This window comes from Excalfactoria chinensis, chromosome 1, assembly GCF_039878825.1.
Source record: "Excalfactoria chinensis isolate bCotChi1 chromosome 1, bCotChi1.hap2, whole genome shotgun sequence".
In the NCBI taxonomy this organism is placed as follows: Eukaryota; Metazoa; Chordata; class Aves; order Galliformes; family Phasianidae; genus Excalfactoria; species Excalfactoria chinensis.
The window spans coordinates 103748455-103767379 of record NC_092825.1 but is presented as its reverse complement, the minus strand read 5'-3'; the positions used below and the strand labels follow the sequence as shown (position 1 = coordinate 103767379).

The window sequence follows — 18925 nt, the reverse complement described above, 5'->3', positions numbered from 1 at the left end:
CTTCTTCCCTCCACTCTCCCTTCAGCAACATCTCTGTATTTACTGAAAAACTGCAAGCCAAATTAGGACTACTTCTAAGTATTTTACAAAGCTGAACATATGTTTTCATTTTCTAAACCCAGACTGCAAAGAAGCTGATACAATACTCTCAGTACAGGCACACTGTTTTCAGGAATGAGTTACTGTTTGAAAAATATTCCCAAAAGGTTGTACAATGCTTGACTATGGAAGTTATCCACAATTAACATATGTGTTGTTGTTGTTGTTGTTTTTCCCAGAGCCCTTGTTTAAATGTGCTGTTTGCTATGAGCACACAGCAAAGGGTAAGGAAGTGAAGAAGGAGCATCATCCAAGGTCTCAATATGACAACATGAAGAAACACTTGGGCCTTTTCCTGCTGCCACTCAGGCTTGCAGGCAGACTCCTTCACTGCACAGTTTTTGATAAAAGATGAGCAAGCACGAGCCCTCATGGTTTAACTTCAGTGGTATTTCTTTATCTGGAAGGTTACAGAAAGGTTTGCAAATACTGCAATATTACTTTACGCTCTTAGGATGATTAAAACGCGTGCTGACTTTTTATCTCCCCCTTTCCGTAGCCATGCCATCCGGGGCTACCTGATATCCATCCCCAGGTTGGATTTCACGGCCGTCTCCACAAGGCCGCCTGTGAGCAGTGGCTGAACGGGCGGCTCGGGGTGGCTCAAGAAACCTCTGATAGTGGGCTGGCTTAGCAACCTCAGGACTTCCTTTTGGCTTCTTTTGATGATGAAGAGAGAAAACAGTTTTGCTTTTAACTATGACTTCTCAGGAAGAGGTGAGTGAAGCTTTGGGAGGGCATGATGTCCTCTAAAGAAGTGACGTGGCTGTGCTTATCTCTCATGTAGTTTATACCTCTCAATGCTGTTCTATTTCCAGATGAACAATTTATGCACTGGTTAAGAGGGTTTTAAGGGTAGAAAAGTATTAAAAATGCTTAAAAATAATTTACAGCAAACAGTCCTTTTATCTGCCATAAAATTAGTGGGCTACATATAAAATTTAATTTATGGTCATTTAAACGAAAATTGGACTTTATCAAAAGAAAGAGTGGAAACCTCATTACAACTGTTTGCTGAAAGGTAAAGAGATATTCCAGGTGATTAGAGATTAGTGCCACCAACAAAGCACGCATACTTTGCCTAAAATGTGTCACTACAGATATTTTCCGGGACTGATTTGGCAAGCACTTGTGCTACTTTTACATCTTGCCAACTCCACTCTCTCTAGCAATCCTGGACTTATTTCACACCATTACGAGGTCAAAAACCTGATACCTTTTGTCACTGATAGTGCTCAGAACTGAAGCTAGAAATCAGAATTTTGAAGCTGCTTACCTTGAGTTCTGGTGTGGCCTGTTTTAATTATTTTCCACAGTGTGGAAAGAGATCAAGTGTTTTCTGGGCTAAAATTCAGTCAGCCCAAGCACGAGGCTGCTGCCAGGTGCTGTACGGGTGTAATGTGCTTTTCTGTCTCTCTTGCATCTGACTGCAGTTAAAGAGAGTACCTCACAGGGGTTAGGTTGAAATTTAAGGAAAAAAAAGGAAGTGAGAGTTATTGAAAGTGCTTAGACAAACTTGAAAATAATTTAACTTCTTCAGTTTACTGGTTAAGTAATTACAAGAGCTTCTCTCATAAAGTACAGTTTCTTTTCTCATAAAGAAACAGTTTATTTTGGGTAAACACTCAAAACACTGCATTCTTGCAGGTGTCTCTGTGGATTCATTTTGTATCTGCCTTGAATGGAAAAATAATTATCAATGGGAGTAGGAAGAAAATATCTTTTCAAATCAGGAAAAGAGCATCAGATTTTTTGAGGTGACAGAAATAATTTGCTTAAATATTGTCTTTTTGTTTCTTCTGTTGAGCCAGGCTCAAGGGGGAAATCCCACTACTGGAAGTCTTGAAATCATCCCTGTTACGGAAGATGGACCACCAGTACCAGAAATTCAGTTCTCCTTCAAAAGATTTTTCAGCATACAAATGAGAGTTGATCCCAGTGCAGATGGATCTGGTAGGCTTGCTGCATAGCGTTTTGACCTTTGTAATCCGAACAGCTAATTAGCTTGCCCACACATTCAGAGAAAGCAATTACTCGGAGGAACAAGAAACACAACCTCACTCCCCCAGTTGTGAGATTTGCCACCATATCAACAGGTGACGACATCTTCTGTCTTGTGCTTGCACCCACAAGCACTTTTTATATTATCCACACACTTCTGCCACATAGCAGATATTTACCCACGCTTTTCTGACATGGTTTTCATTGGCTTATTTGAATTTTTCCCAAATTGGGAACTCTGTCCATTAAAGAAAAAAACCTGAATGCACAGTATAACAGTCTGTAGGAGGAATAGCAAACACGTTGGTTACTTCCCATAGGTTTCGTGGCAAATATACTAACTTCAACAGAGGCAGAATGAGTAACAAGGGTGAAGATGCAATTTATTTCTACAGTCCATTATCTACTGCAGCTATGTAAAATGTTGGATATCAGACACCAACTCCACTGCCACAATCAGTTGCTCAGTTGCTATAGGGAGGGTCTGGGAAGGTTGGGATTTACCTGTGATTCTATGATTCCTGGGAGATCCTCAGCATCCTTGACTGGTTCTAAGTTTCCCTTGAAAACTCAGCGTAGAGCTATTACTTGGTTCTCTCCTTGCCTTTATAGTAAAACTTTGTCCAGATCACCTTTTCCAGTATCTTTTTTCAAGCTGCCTTCTAATTTGGAGGCCTCATGTTTGCAAGTTTTGCTTTTTGCCACTGTCAATTAACTTTGAAGTCCAAAACTTTCTTCCATCTTGCCTTAAATGCTGTTTGTTAACAGGTCCTGTCTTCTTTCCAAGATTCCTTCTCATGTTCAATGCTTTAGCACCTGTTCCTACCTCCACTGGAAGAGTGGTGCTGGTGCATGGAGCTGCACACAGTTCTCAGAGCACCATGCAGCTGGGGTTGCTGCTGGAGGTAGCACTGGGATCGCAGACATAGTACAGGCAAGGGTCAGGAGATATGGACAGGAATAGTTGTGAAATGCATGCAGCCATTGCTGCTTCATCTAGCTTAATGTCAGAGAAATCTTTTCATTGCAAGCTCCAGCTGTTTTAACTTCATAGAAGCTGTTATCTCTGTTTGGTTTCTAGGGGATATTGAACCACCTTCGATTTGCCAAGTATTAATCTCTCCCAAATACCTTCCATATGTCTGTGCTTTATTCTTTGTAGTAATCCTAGCAGTTGCCACTGGCCTGGGTGGTGAGTACAATTAGTTATTCATTAAGTTATTCATTAGTCATTCATTCTCAATTAACCATTCTAATTCTTAATTTTTCATGAGCTTTTTACTTAGAATGGAATTAAACTGCTACTGCCACTTGCTAACTGAAGTATAAAGTCTTGTCGATGTGATGGCTTTACGTTTTATTTACATGTACAAATAAAATAGATCTGGCGCTCATTACAAGATTCATGTAATACTTAGGACACTGGGGAATCTGTAGGACTAAGACAACTCTCCAATCAGATTTCACTGATTCCTCATGAGTGGTGATTTAATAATTGAGAAACCTGGGGAGGCTTAAGCTAACATGCTTAGTCTTGTCTTGTAAATCAGTACTTTCAGTTCTGTTTCAAAAACCAAACAAACTTTCCCCTATAACAAATCCCTATGAAGGAAAAGAAAGCATGAGATGAGTTCAGTTGTGACTAGAAGGTGTACCCTACCCAGTGGTATGTGCCAAGTATGTTGATGGTACAGTGGTGCCTTCACATCCACAGCTGGAATGAGTAAGGATCTCCTTGCTTTGCTGGTGAGGGTTCACAGCACCTGGAAACTTATCCTGGTGCGGAACATAAACTAGGTTAAGATAGCTGTGAAGGAGGCAGCACAGGCAGCAAGACTGTTTCATCCTACAGTTCATTACTAATGGATGAGTTTAACAGCACCATGTAGCAATGTCCGGGTTGTATTTCAGAAGTTCCTAGAGTACAGGAATTGCCTTTGCCTCAGCAAGGTAGAAATATGGCCAGATAATGAAAGCAAGAGTGTGTGTTTCATCACCTTGTTTTCTTCCATTCTTTCCAGTCCAATACAACTGCATTGGGAAGTTTCGCTGCCGATCATCCTTCAAGTGTATCCAGAAATCAGCCAGGTGCAATGGTGTCTTCAACTGTAAAGAAGGGGAAGATGAGTATGGATGTGGTAATTCAGATTTGATTATAAATCCCTGATACCTCTTCATGCAGTGACTCACACATTGTTAAGAGAGATGTGTTGTAAAGAATTTCAGTGAGACCGAGGAATATAGAGACTGATCTCTGCTCTCTGTGACAGGGCCCGAGGGAACGGCATGGAGCTGTGCCAGGGGAGGGGCAGCTGGGGGGCAGGGAAAGGGGCTGCACCACAGGGTGGTGAGCATGGAACGGGATGCACAGGGCTGTGGGCACGGCCCCCAGTGCCAGAGTTCAAGAAGCATCTGGACAGTGCTCTCAGACATAGCATCTGATTTAACAATTCCCTTCTTAAAGTTAAGAAACAAAAATGCACAGAGGAATTCTGTCAAAGGATCCAAGTGATCAAAAAGACAAGTAATAAAACCTTCAAGAGTCAGGAAATGTGGATGCCACAATGGTGAACTGCACAGCTGTGTGCATGCTGTTGTCCCGGTGGTTCTTTGCATCTCACTCAGGCTTTTCTACCTCTGAATCTCAAAGTCAGGCTGAGTGGCAAGAGAGCTGTACTGCAGGTGTTCACCTCAGGATCCTGGCGAACTGTCTGTTCTGATGACTGGAAAGCAGAGTATGGAAATACTACCTGTAAACACCTGGGTTTCTCAAGGTATGAATGTAAAACAAAAGGAATTTATTTAACATTCTTATCAAATTCTGACAGTTGCAGTTTTCTTAATGAAACCCTGCATAAGTCTGTGCTTTAAAATAAAAAAGGACTTACTCCATTCTTGTGAATAATATAATTGAAGATAACGTAGGAAACTGTCATGAATAGTTTCATGCTGAAAATGCCACTTGTTGCTCCTATAAATCCTGGATGATGGCTAACAACATTGGTTTGGTTAAGTCTTCCCTTCCCTTCCCTTCCCTTCCCTTCCCTTCCCTTCCCTTCCCTTCCCTTCCCTTCCCTTCCCTTCCCTTCCCTTCCCTTCCCTTCCCTTCCCTTCCCTTCCCTTCCCTTCCCTTCCCTTCCCTTCCCTTCCCTTCCCTTCCCTTCCCAGGACTACAGGTACCTGAATTCTACCTGTATTCCTAGTAGCTGCAACCAGTTTGAGAGGCACTGTGCAACATGTGAGCATTTTCCATTTATTTTCTTCATCAGCAGGAAAATTATATATGACATCTGCTCAGAAAGTAATGCTTCTCCTATTTTATGATGTTGGCCCACAACATCAGAGACAGATGTTGGTGGGATGGCAGAAGAGGTCGAACCTTCCCACCAATATCCCATTACGTATTGTTGTTGTATGACAGATGGCAACAGAGGGGCAGTCTGACACAATGGTGTCTAACACAGAAGTGCAGCTGAAGCAAAGGTGTGTTATTAAATTCCTCCATGTGGAAAACACAGCACCCACTGATATCCACTGGCACTTCCTGAAGACACTTGCCATCCAGTCACAATGAAGTTCTAGCAGAACATTAGAATTAAAATTGACTTTCTCTGCCCATTGAAGACCTCTCAATACATGAGAATTCTGACATGATTGTGGAAGAAGTACGCATGCGTTATAAGAAGCACTTTTTGGAGGGGGTGGGATGACTTCACCAAGTGCCAGAATCTGGTCATTGTGGCTGCTGCACTGGGTTTCCACTAATAGAGGCGCTAAATTATTCAGGCGGATTGCTGGAAGTCTGTCTGATGAAGCTGTGTTTATGCTTTATTTACAGTTATGTGAGTTCAGGTTATCTGCCTGTGGCTGCTGTTGAAAAACAGTTTCAAAGACATTTTGTATCCCTCAGCCATTGGTTATCAATGGATCAAGTGACATCGCTGCACAATGCAACAAACTTGAGGTATGCTTTGACTTGTTGATTGAATGGCAAAAAACCATGTTGTTCATAAGGACAGAAAGAGAGAGTTTAATGAGCTGTTTGACAAAGCTGTCCCACAATCCCTTTACAGCAATGGATGGACACCAGGCACTTATCTTTCTCTAACATAGATCAGTTCCTTTGAGTTTACAGACCCCTAGCTGTTTCCCAGTGGGCATATAAACCCCTCGTGGTGTGTTTCTTTATCTTGACAACAGCTTACTTCTCTTAGTTGCTTTTCACTGAGAAACAAGCTATGGATCTGTCACGGGTTACTGTGGATCTGTTCCACGGGACTGGAGTACGAACCTTTTAATGATCCATACTGCACATGATGTGGAATATTGACAGCAACATTATAAAACCATGACAGGATCCAAGGAGACTACAGATCATGTGCTAAAAGTAACCTTCCTTTACAGAAGAGTGAACCACTCTTCATCAGAACAGCAAGTGGTCTGCAGAGTCCTGATGGTGTCTAAGCTCCAAGCTTACATATTTGAGTTGAATGCCTTAAGTAGATTGGATGAATGCTTGACTTCATGTTTCTCTTAGTGTATGAATTCTATATATTTATGAAAACATACATACTAGGGAAAAAATGGTAGTCCTAAATTGTATCTAACACTTTACTGTCTCTTCATCTTAGGGAAGAATGCACTTCTGGCAATGTAATCATCTTAAAGTGTTTAGGTAAGCATCAGCAGAAGTGAGAATAAGATGAAAACCTGTCCTTCATCACCCACGGCAGAGCAAGAGTGGGGAGGAATTGGATACTCGGGGGAATACTGTCAGTTTTTCATACACAATGAAAAATTGTAATTCTTATATAAAATTTCAGAGAGCTTCAGGATTCCAGAGCAAACTTGGAGGGCAGATTTGGAGTATCAGGTAGCAAGAACAACTCAGTGAAAAGCATAGTAGGAAGTAGACATGTAAAGATCAATGATCTGATGCTACAATTCAAACTCTTTGCCACCTTGACATCTAAAGGGAAACTGTCTTAATTCCTGAACTTCAGAGCAACCCTTTCAATGCCAAATTGTTTTCCAATTGGGATATGAAAAGTCTGGGTGTTGGAGATGGTTCTACTGCAGAGACCACCTGGCCTTGGCAAGGTTAGAAGTTCATAAGGTGACAAAAAACATTCCTGTGTTTCCCCCCATGGACTGTAACCTTTGCTTTCTGGCAGCATGCGGAGTGCGGGCCAGCTACAGGCCGCGGATTGTTGGAGGCAATGCATCCTTGCCCCAGCAGTGGCCTTGGCAGGTCAGCCTGCAGTTCCATGGGCACCACCTCTGTGGAGGGTCTGTCATCACCCCACGCTGGATCATCACAGCTGCACACTGTGTCTATGAGTAAGTACGTCCCTAAATTGACTTACTCAGGTGTCCCATTAACTCTACTTGCAGCACATCTTGGGGAACACTGCAGAAGTAGGCTCAAACATTGCATTTTGTCTTCAGAAAACCTGTGGAAGAGATTGGCTTATCCTGATTTCACAGACTTTATCCATAGCATTTAAACCGTCTCTCCTTCTTCCTGCACCAGTGCAAATCCTTATGAAAAATGATCTTCCACAAAAGTGTTCAAATCACACAGCCCAATTTTCATGGCTCAGGAGGAATTTTTACTTGGCTGCTGAGTACTAAAGTACTCAGAAGCTCCTAAGTAAATGGCAAGACCCTTTTCAACTTAATAAGATCAGTTTGTAAGACTGGGAGACAAATGACATCCTGAGAGTTTTCTTAAAGGATTCTCACTTTCCCCTACCTTTTCATTTCAGCTTGTACTTACCGAGCTCGTGGAGTGTGCAGGTTGGCTTTGTGACTCAGCAAGATACCCAAGTTCACACATATTCAGTGGAAAAAATTATATACCATCGAAATTATAAACCCAAGACCATGGGAAATGATATAGCACTGATGAAACTGGCAGCACCGCTTGCTTTCAATGGTAATTCATTGTGTGAGCTGTCACTTGACTTTCTCACTTCTCCAACTAAGAGCACAGGCTGGGAAGTTCTTTGGTCTGACACGGGCCATCTGGGTGCATTCTTACTGCCTCTAAAAACAATGAGAGGAGAGTAACATAGATGTAGTGAAGCTGCTGCTGTAAAAGCAAGGGATCCCTACCCAAATGACATTGGTTTATCCCCCTTGCTCACCACCAGCCATAGGATGAGCCTTAGCTCAAGTGATGTGCCTTAGATGAGCCTTAGTTCCAAGTACTGTCTCCACATAGCAGCAGAAAGCAGCAGAAAGCCTTCCTAGCCCCAACACCAGAAACACTTCTGTACTTCAGTTGCAGAGGTACAGTGTGATTACAGGCGCTACAGGCTTCCAACTCATTCTGGTGTTAGCTTGCTGAAGGCATTTGATAATAGACAAACATTAACTTTATTCTTTCTAAATAATTTTTCCTGTCTAAAATATACAACCCACCTAATTTTTCTTGGACATCACAGAGATTTTTACAATGTTCTTGCTGTCCTTATTCCTGTGGGTACAGGGAGATCCAGCAGAGCCCAAAGCTGAAAATCAAGTTTAAATTTTAAGGAGAAGCCGACACAGTACAAATATAACAGTGCTTTTGAATTAAAACCACTCTTATTTTCTCAGTAGGATGCTGTCTATGGCTGACACAGCTAGTGAGTTGAAATAAAGTGTAACAATACTGTATGAATATAAATCGCCACCTACCAATATTTCCTATTCACTGTGAGCTCTTTCTGCAAAGGTGGACTGGCTCCCTATTGCATCTAGATTCTCCATTCCTAAATCAATACTCTTGAAATTGCCCACAGCAGGAAGAGAGTAACTAGATGACCTTTAAGATCCCTTCTAACCCAAGCCGTTCTGTGACTCTATGATTCTACTCTATTAAATCTTTCCAACTTCCAGTTTAGATAAAAATTCAGCTTGAATTTATTCTGTTTGAAATTTCTGCCACTGCTGTTTTCTTTTGCTCAGGATCAAGTCTGTGAAGCTAACAAGAACAGGAAAAGCTCTACATCTGAACTGGGGACAAGGGGCAGCCTGTGGAGCCTTGGAGGCTTGATGCTTTTAGCTGTAATTATTGCATAGTGGAGAAGTGTACTGCTAGGAATTACCCATTATAACATCATATCTTCCTTCCCTTTGTGCAGTGCTGTGCCACCTTGATAGCTTATAGCATCAAGCACTGACTGTATTGCATAGCATTCAGTGCCCCAGAGCACAGAGGTACCCTTGGTCTATAAGAATATGGATGGGAAGCAAAGAGTACTCCAGACATCGTGCTGCCCTTTCAGAGGACCACAGTAATGCATGCTGATGGCTTTTTTCACATGCCACTGCACAAAACACATCATACTATACCAGTCATGTTATAGCTTAACCATGGCCCTTTCTCTGGCAGAGCAGCATGCCATGGGGTCTCAATTATACCCATCAGCTGAGTATGAGGTGTATTTCTTATTTACTCATTCATCACTTTATTGACAACCAAACACCTCTTTTATTACTTTCTTCCTTTTAAGCCCGCTGTAGGTATTTGGCCATAAGACTTAAAGAAGGTAGGATATTAGGAAAAAATTATTCTCAGCAAGAGCAATAAGGCAGTGGCACAGGCTGCCCAGGGAGACAGTAGAGTCTCTGTCCCTAGAAGTGTTCAAAAGCCATGTGGATGTGGCACTGAGGGACATGGTTGGTGGGCATGGTGGGGATGGGCTGATGGTTGGATCGGGTGATCTCAGAGGTCTTTTCCAACCTTAATGGTTCTATGATTCTATGAACTACTGAGTTTCTTTATGTGGTGAGTGTATAGTTTTCTTAGAAACTTCATTGCAGGCCATATCCTGAAAGATTTACTCAAGCATACACTTTGTGTCAAAATGATTCTCTCTTCTCTTTACTTATTTATTTTTTTTAATAGGTCACATAGAGCCAATTTGTCTGCCTAATTTTGGTGAACAGTTCCCAGAAGGAAAAATGTGTTGGGTATCAGGATGGGGAGCAACTGTTGAAGGAGGTATTTTAAATGTCTGCTGTCAGTTACAGTACATGAAAATATCTCACACAGAGTAAATATAGGGTTTGGCTGGAGCAATTGATCAACGTTAAATTGTCTGGGATATCTGAGGGGAAGAAGATGACATATTCCTAAATTTTATGGTCACCCTTGAAAGGGAACAGAGTCTTTTGCAAGGGGGAATATGAGACAAAAGTGCTGTACTAACTCTTAACATGAGGAATGAATGGGTACACTCTATTGAAAGGATGAAAACCACCTGCAGGTGCAGTACCATCTAGGCACTATCCAACTCTCATGGTTTTTATAACTTCAACCACAGAAGGCAGAGCAGAAATGCAAGAATCAAACATCCATTTATTTATTTATTTATTTTCCAGAGAGAGCATGTATATATTTTCAGGTGAGCTGGATGATAAAGAAATTAGATTTGTGAATGATGTTGGAAACAAAAGGGAATATTTTATTTTTAGCATGCCTCGTGCGTTATGTTAGTCAGTAATACATACTGACTCACTTTCACTTCAGAGTGCTTGAGTGCTCAGGTCATTGTTCTTTCTTCATTCTTGATTTGTCTCATTTAAAATGTTCCCGTTGTTCAGAAAACAAAATAATAGAGTATAGCAAAAGGTGGGAAAAAAGAGAAAGCAACATTTGCCACATAAAAAGATGAGATCTCAATTGGAATGATAGTGTGCAAGTGCTCCTCTTTGTGGAAATGATTCACCGAGATGCTGATGAATACTTGTAAAATAAAACAGATGTTTGCAGGTGATTTGTTGATGAACAGAACAGAGACTAAATTCAAAACAGATTTGTGCACTAGAGTTAGAAGACAGTGTCCAAATAGCTTTTAAATTCACAATTGAAGTAGAAATACGTAGCTCACCATTTTGTATTACACGCCATGATAATGCCCAGCTCTATGTAGTCACCAGTTACCAGATTATGTATGTGACCTACATTATGTTGTTATTATAACTGTATTTCTCTCACTCTTGCTTGCCAGTTCTTCATATTGCAAAGCATCTTCTGTTTTTGAAATTTAGAGATTACTTTCAAGGATAGAGAGTTTTTCCTTGTTTGTTTTTGGTTTTGTTCTGTTTTTGAACAGGTGATACATCCGAAACCATGAATTACGCAGGTGTTCCCTTGATTTCTAATAGAATTTGCAATCACAGGGATGTCTATGGTGGGATCATAACCTCTTCAATGCTTTGTGCCGGTTTCCTAAAGGGAGGGGTGGACACCTGCCAGGTATGGAAGTTTCCAAACTGCGAGTGTTCTCATTAACAGCAGCGATGGAAAAACATGACTGATAAGCTATCAGAAGGCACTCCCAGGCTTTTCTTGGACAAATATTTGTTCTTGTACCATTTACTCTGTTCAGCATGAATACAAGCAACTGACTGTGCACACATTCATGCGCTACAATTCCCTCTTTACCTTTCTTCTGTGGGCCATATCTGCTACTTCTGAAGCCAAATTTACTTAAGACATTTTTTTAATCTCTTGTATGTGCTACTGTGTGGGACCATCCTTTCCTTGCCCTCACTATGGCCTCTGCACTGCACTGAATTGCACTGTGAGCAGCTCTGGAGACCTGCAAGGTGCAGAAGTCCCATAGTGATAAGTAGCCAAAGCATACATGAGAAGATAAGAAGTGTGGAATATAGGAAAATGTAGAGGAATGGAAAAAAGGATTTGAGTATCAGTGGATTGCCAATAACTCAGCGCCACACGCAGTAATGCAGGCTCATCCAGTTAGTCATGAATGAGGGGCAAAGTTACCAGTTACCCAGTTACAATCACACAAGGGACAAGATGAAACCAAGGCATGAGGTGCACAAGTTTTCATTTGAGTGTCTAAGGCACTGACATTTGTCTTAATTCTTTATCCTCCAGGGAGACAGTGGGGGTCCTTTAGCATGTGAAGATATGAGTATCTGGAAGTTGGTGGGAACCACCAGCTTTGGAGTGGGCTGTGCAGAAGCGAACAAGCCTGGTGTCTACAGCCGAACTACCTCCTTCCTGGGCTGGATACACGAGCAGATGGAGGTGTGGTTTTGCTCTGTTTCCATCTCCAGCTGTAGCTTTGCTTCACCTGTTCCACATAGGATTCATTGTATATTTGTCACAGATGACTTTTGCTATATGGCAATATTTGACACAAGAGTGAGTTTGTTCTGTAGAAGATGAGTGGGGAGAAATAAAATGGGGAGTGGGGAGAGAAGGTGTTGGCTGGAAGGAAAGGAGAGCAGAGGCAGGGAAGTGTGGGGATGCTGCGGCCACCTTCACCTACCTGGGTGAGTCACAGCTCACAGGTAAGCATCTATACACAGGCTCTTCTCTCTTCTTCATTCTCCTACTAAGATAAAACCACCCCAAGCACCAAAGCATACATTCCATCCTGCGCTAACCTGGTCCTCAGAGACAGAGACACCAGTGCTGCTATTCCAGCACTCAATTTGCTGGAATGAATGAACAAACAAATGAATGAATGAATAGTGGTGGTGGTGTGGCAGCAGCAGCAGCAGCATGACTCCCAGCCCTGACACCTGCCTGTACTGCCACGGTGCCATGAGATGGAATCACTCCTGTCTCATCTTGTTTGTGAAACAGGCTAGACTTGCTCCACGATCTGAAGTACTAATGTCAAGCACTCTCAGATGAGGAAATTCCCAAAACGAGATTATGCGTGCAGTTTTAGCTCAGCTCAGTCTGCATACTACATGACACATGCTGTTTTCGCAGTCTATATTTCATGCAAAGGTTAATGCTGTCACTGCCCATCTGCCACTCAACAAAGCTAGAGAAGACAGGATAACATGCCCAAAGCTTTCAGACCTCTGGTATTCTTCCCCTCCTTTCCCTCTTTATCACTGTGTTTTCCCCACATCTAACCATAGGTTCCAGAAATGGCTGGCATTTTGCACATGCAAGCTAAGTGAAGACATTTCAGATGAAGATGTCACATATGGTGAAGTAACCAAGAGGGGAAAAAAGTGCAGTTAAATACTTGTTTGGCTAGATGCTAGCAAGTCATAATTTTTCACAGGGACATCCTTCAGATTAAACATTTATTCATCCTCCTCAAAAAGACTTTCAGTTGCAGCACAGAAACACAAACATTTCTTAATGCAACCTGAAAGAAACCAAAAGAAAGTAAAGATAATGTACCTTTGAAAACAAGACCACAGTCCTGATCTGCTCTTAGCTATTATTGCTCACCGTGGATTGGGGTTCATTTGGTGTCTCCAGAAGTTCTTTTACATTCTTCACACTAACTTAACTATTGTAGTTAAGGCTTATCAGAGAGGCTGGGAGAGGGATCCATTTTGATCTAAGAGATGTAAAATAGCAAGATAAGGAGCTTGGTCATCAGCTTGCCCTTTAAATGCTTTATTTCTGGAAACTGACGTTGTGACATCTCAGCTCTCAAGGACTGTTCATTTAATGCCAGGTATGATCAAAGAGGAGGTATTTGCATTTTCTGATCTTCCGTTTCCTGGTCTAAAACCTGAGGTAAGCACTTTGGCCTCGCAGATTTTCGAGAGCTTGCAAATATTTTGTTGATGACTTTCTCCTGTGAGGACAGCAGACAGTTTTCTGTTGCTTTCCTCTAGGCATTGAAATTAGGTGGTGTTGTTTCACAAAGTGTTCATCCAACACAGTTTCTCTTGCTTCTATTTTGAATCGCTAGGGGAGGAAGTAAAGCTTGTAGTGCAAAATGGGAGTACCATTGGCCTACATATATTACCATCTGAGATCTACTATGCTTCAGCTAGTGCATCTGAATAGGCATGAAAGGTTCCAACCTCAGGAGAAAGAAAAATGAAAAAAAAAAAAAGAAAGACACAATGGAACAACTAAGAAGAAACAAAACAAACCCCTTCAAATCTTACTTAGCTCCCTGTATGCACTGTCCCTCACACAGTATCTGCCACTGTTGCTAATATATTCCACGATCCCCCATAACCATAATTCTTTCTGAATCTTCTGTTCCTGCCTCAGCCTACGCAAAGTTAGCAATCAGTGAACTCAAGTGGTGAGAGAAGCTGATGGCATTTCCTCAGGTTCACAGTACGTGTGATGGGAGTTGCAGCCCATCAGGAGGAGGTGGTGTATTTTTGTGAAGAACAAGCACAACCATTCATATGGCAGAACTGGCTCCAGCAGTTCAAATGGAAGCAAACAGAAAAACAGAATACATACATAATTGGTTTTGCTTTCTAGAGAGAAGAGTTGCAGACCTGAAGGGCATGCTGACTCACTGGGCGTTTGGACATCCATGACCTCCCCCCAGAAGGACCTACCATGCTCTTCTGGACACCTGCTCTGAGCTCTGTACCTTCACGGACTACTTTTAACCATTTGTTTTTGGTACTGGTAACTGTACTTAAGGAAAACTGATGAACATTTAGCCTCTTTTGGATGGATGAGGCAGTTTCGTTCTGGTTGATGGGCATGTGCATTCACTGTCAGCTAGTAATTTCACACATCAAAAAAGTGCTAAAACTGATAACCCAGAAAACTGCAGTAAAGTTTTGCAGGCATCATGTGTACAAGTCTACAGGAACTTCAGATCAAGTTGCTTGCTACTGTTTTGATTCTTCCCTTCCAAGAATCAGGCTACAAAAATACTTTTTTTTCCTGAAAATATCCACATATAAGGCCCAAGCTCTGTTATGGAAGTACCAGCAACTTCCATTATGGCCATAAAGCAAGTAGGAAGAGCAAGCAGCCAGCAGTTTTGGCACATATTTGGCAAGTATGTTCAACTCTTGTTAGAAAAAAATCACAGGATTCAAGTCTGATATCATGTGGATGTGAGCAAAGTCCCTAAAGTGGAATTCTTAAGTGTTTTATTACTGTAAATGGCTTGGAAATGAGCAATATACAGACTGTAACTACTGAAAAATTCTGAGATCATAGAGCAGTCTTAAAGAAGAGCTGAAGTGCTGCTGTGGTTTCCTGTTTTACAAGCCATTTTAATACAACAACATCTTGTTATGTTGAAAAATGCCTCATCATCTTGTTCTTTGTTAAAATCCTGGGATGCAAGTTATCAATATTAGAACTAGGTTCTAGGGGCCAGTTAGGCTAAATAATGTTGTCAGAGATTTTCAGTACCAGTCAAAACTGATCTCATCAGGCGATCACATGCTTCTGATCAGCTTGATATGTGGTTCTGGAGGCAGTTTTGTTTGCCTGTAAATCAGTATCTATCACAAATGCCTCCCTTCACAGCTGCAAGAAAGCACTGGTGAAATGAGAACTACTTTCTTGCTACAACATATCGGGTGTAAATTGAGAGTGAACAGAAAACCAGCATGAACTGGCAACCTCCCCACTGTTCTGAGGACACTCAGTTTATACCTGGAGGTCACCGCACTGGTACCCTTCTCCGTGACTAAAGGTACTGCAGTGCATTAGGAATAACAGCTCCAGGGACATCATGTTGGAAGCAAGAAGGAAGTACCATTGCAAACCTGACATAAAAGTCAGAATAAAATAGGAAATTTCAACTTGAAAGAACTGTGACAGAATTAAAATGAAATATAAAATGTAACTAATAGGTTTTTGGAAGTGTTTTAACATTCACTGTTTGTTTTCATAATGCTTTCACTGCCACAGTATGGCTCATATACAGACTGTCAGCAGTCTGGAGATGAGGAGCTTGTTCTCAGCTCATAGATTAGTTATTTCTGAAAACAGCCCCTGAAAAATCCTTTTGAATCATTCTATTTCCATAAAAAGACTGCTCAGTAAATATCCATTGTGCTCTGTTTTATATTTTAGAGAAGTCTGATGTAAACCATGGAGAAGTCTTCCAGACAAGGAAGGCACATTACCCCCTAAATAAATGATCATCAATGATGGATGCCCAAGATCTCAGAGCTGCAGATCTTTATTTGTCATGGCCCTTGCCATGGTGTCTTAGGTAGAGGAAGAATGTAATCACAAAAGAGTCACTCCAAAAAGATGGATTTTCCTACCCCAACCTATGCCATTAATAAGAATGCCAGAGGTTTAAAATAAACTTTAATCACAGTACTAACATACTGCTTTGTGCTAAGCCAGGTGAAGATATGTGGAGGTGCAGAACATTTACTGTGGAAAGAGTTTTATTACAGAGATTGCCATTTCCATCTCTCTTTTATTTAAAGAGAGGTAGGATCAGTGAGGTGGTCTCTGCAGAAGACGAGTAGACAATAAAGTACCTTTTCAAAGAGGTGATGCAACCACACGCTTGTTCTTTTCCTTGGGTTTTCTTCTTCCTGACCAATTAAAATAAGTAGCTACACCACATGTGTATGTACAGAAGCCCACCAAAGCAGTTGGAGGTGAAGGCAGCTCTCATTAACTAATTCCAATTAGGAGTTTGATGGCAAACACCTTGGAAATGTTTAAGATCTTTATTCTAGAGGAGTGTATATCTACTGCATTATTAAAGAGGCTGATGAAACAGCTTCTATCTTGTGAACTCACATCACCAGTTAAAATAGCTGCTAAGGAAGGATTACATTACAGTCACAGTATCCCTTAGAAATACAACCTGTTTTGCACCTCCCGTAGAGCAAATTTGCACCAACAGCAAGCATCTCAGAAAATTCATCCAGTGTCTAACTTCCAATAAACTTCTAGCATATAAAAAACAATATTTTACCATCCATTGCCTGTTCACAGCATCGTGATATTTGTCCCAAAACTGAGACAAAGCTAATAAGTTTGGATGAACTGTTTTTCAATATGCACTTTTCTCAGATGCTCCAATAACATCATTTTTTACTTACGATGCATAAATAGAAAGACAGTTTCTGCCATGATACAGAGATTAGCATAAGAACAAATGTGTGAGCAAGCTAGGTGTTCAAGGAAGCAAAAGTGTTTTATGAGGCTTTACATGCTTTCATATGGCAACATATCCTGCACCAGGAAGCAATCACTGCACAAGGAAGGGGTATGAAGCAGAACTGGGCTCATAAGGCCTTTCTCACTGTCGAGATTCATGCAAGGCTCTAAATACAAATACAATAACAGCACATTAAACTTAAAAAAAAGAATAGATTTGGCTCATCCAACTTTTGACAATCTTCAACACCCAGCTTCTATCCCAACTGCTGCACTGCAAATCCAGCTATTGTGGTGGCAAACCTAGGTCGATCACTGGAAGGGCTATGTTCTCCAGTATCTCCGTGGGTGTACTTCTGTTTCAAGATATGTGAATCAAGTTTCTTTTCTTCAACAAAAAGCCCTGTGAAAAGCAGTATCACACCTGTGAGCTGCAGAAACCTGCGATTACATAGAGCACAGTAAGAAATCGGCTTACTCCAGATGTTTAACTTTAGGGAAGGTACAAGGAAGTGTTTCTTATCTAAACTGAAAGAGCACATTTGATCATTGCCTTCCATCTCTGTTCTTATGTGTTTTACAAGACGGAGGTTTCCAAGTTTGTTTTCTTGCCTTTACCACGTGATCTGGTGGAGCTCCACAGCAGTGTAGCATTGACACTGGTTAGCCAGGAAGGATTTTCAGCCCTTGGCCTTAAAATTTGGCATGTGAGAAGTAAAAAACATTGTTTTAGGGGTGGCAGAAAACAGAGTAATTTTTGCTGTTTAAAAGAAAGTTGACTCTGTACCTGATTCATTTTCAAAGAGTTCTTTGGTAGCTTCCAGCCTGAGCAGTATGAATATGGAAAGCACTATGGAATATCTCAACAGACAAGAAGAAACTAATTAATGATCCCCCCAACTATTACTGCTGAAGTGTATTTACACAAAGGTACTGCATGTTCAGGACTTGAAGCTGAGCTGTGAGCCTGAACTCACTAGGGGCACCTATGCTTTGTCCATATAGCCAGGGCTGGACACAGCTGTACAGCTAAAAATAAGATTGACAGGATGAAGCAAAAATATTTTAATCCATTAGCAGAGACCCAAATAAATAGAAATTAGCTGAAGCAAAGAGGATCCTACCCTCTGCACCCATCTTTTAAGGTCCCCTGCCAAGCCTGGTTCAGGGCTAGCTGGTGGGACTATGGGAGTTTGGGGCATGCTGTGGCTCTCCTCAGAAAGAATGTCTTTGCATGGGTTTTGTTTGATGAAACTCAAGTGGCTGCAGAGGGCAATAATGGGGATGAGGCCTTCTTTTCTGAGATCTAGTTTTAAAATAGATGTGGTCACCCCAAAGCTTTTGAGTGAGAAAGGAAGAGCAGTCAGGGGGGAGGTGTAACTTAAGGCTGTCTTAAAGCTCATCAGTGTAAATCACTTGGGAAGTGAAATCATTTGCATTTAAAATCACCAGTAAACTGTAATTTCTTCCTAGGGGTTTATCCTGCAGATCTCTCGTTTGTTTGAACACCCTTGCCCTCTGCAGCACTGCCTCCATCGGCACTGAATGTGAAGGGCTCTGGAAAATACTCATCTCACAGCAGATGGCAGCATACATCACAATTTCGCCTATGTTCTCCTCTCAGCAGAATAAATAAACGAATAAGCGTTTATTTAAACTTTCAGCAACCTTCCCTTTTACTGACATCAGACTGGGATGGTATGGCAGCCTGCAGGCCTCAGGTGAAAGACAGCTGCGACAAAATCTGTTTAGGTACTGAGGCCCAGTGCTAAGCACTTACAGCTGTGTGTAGACTTCTGTCAGACAAATGATATTTTAATAAACCCTTAAGGTTGGTGGGAAAATGGAAATGTTGGTTGGACACAGGGAAAGATGGTGGTCTGTTTACAGTTTCTTTTTTCTTGGTCTCAGCCTCCTGGTTCTCCCAGTGGGAGGCTGGAAACAGGATCTGCATCCTTGCCCTTCTGTAGCGCTGCA

General features: G+C 41.5%; 1 protein-coding gene across 1 annotated transcript; it reads left to right on the top strand.

Moving 5' to 3' along the window:
- Positions 1–798: 798 nt before the first annotated feature.
- On the top strand, positions 799–13108 carry TMPRSS3 (transmembrane serine protease 3). The gene is made up of 13 exons (XM_072356025.1): positions 799–816; positions 1911–2052; positions 3182–3292; positions 4122–4238; positions 4751–4874; positions 5939–6064; positions 6732–6775; positions 7275–7440; positions 7869–8038; positions 9998–10093; positions 11208–11350; positions 11999–12153; positions 12967–13108. The coding sequence occupies exons 1-13, from the start codon at positions 799–801 to the stop codon at positions 13106–13108; spliced, it is 1554 nt and encodes a 517-aa protein (XP_072212126.1).
- Positions 13109–18925: the final 5817 nt, after the last annotated feature.

Bases quoted from the DNA above. Each gene is read 5' to 3' on its own strand.
- TMPRSS3 (XM_072356025.1), top strand. The intron at 2,053-3,181 runs GTAGGCTTGCTG...TTTGGTTTCTAG, and splicing joins TCCCAGTGCAGATGGATCTG to GGGATATTGAACCACCTTCG. The intron at 3,293-4,121 runs GTGAGTACAATT...CATTCTTTCCAG, and splicing joins AGTTGCCACTGGCCTGGGTG to TCCAATACAACTGCATTGGG.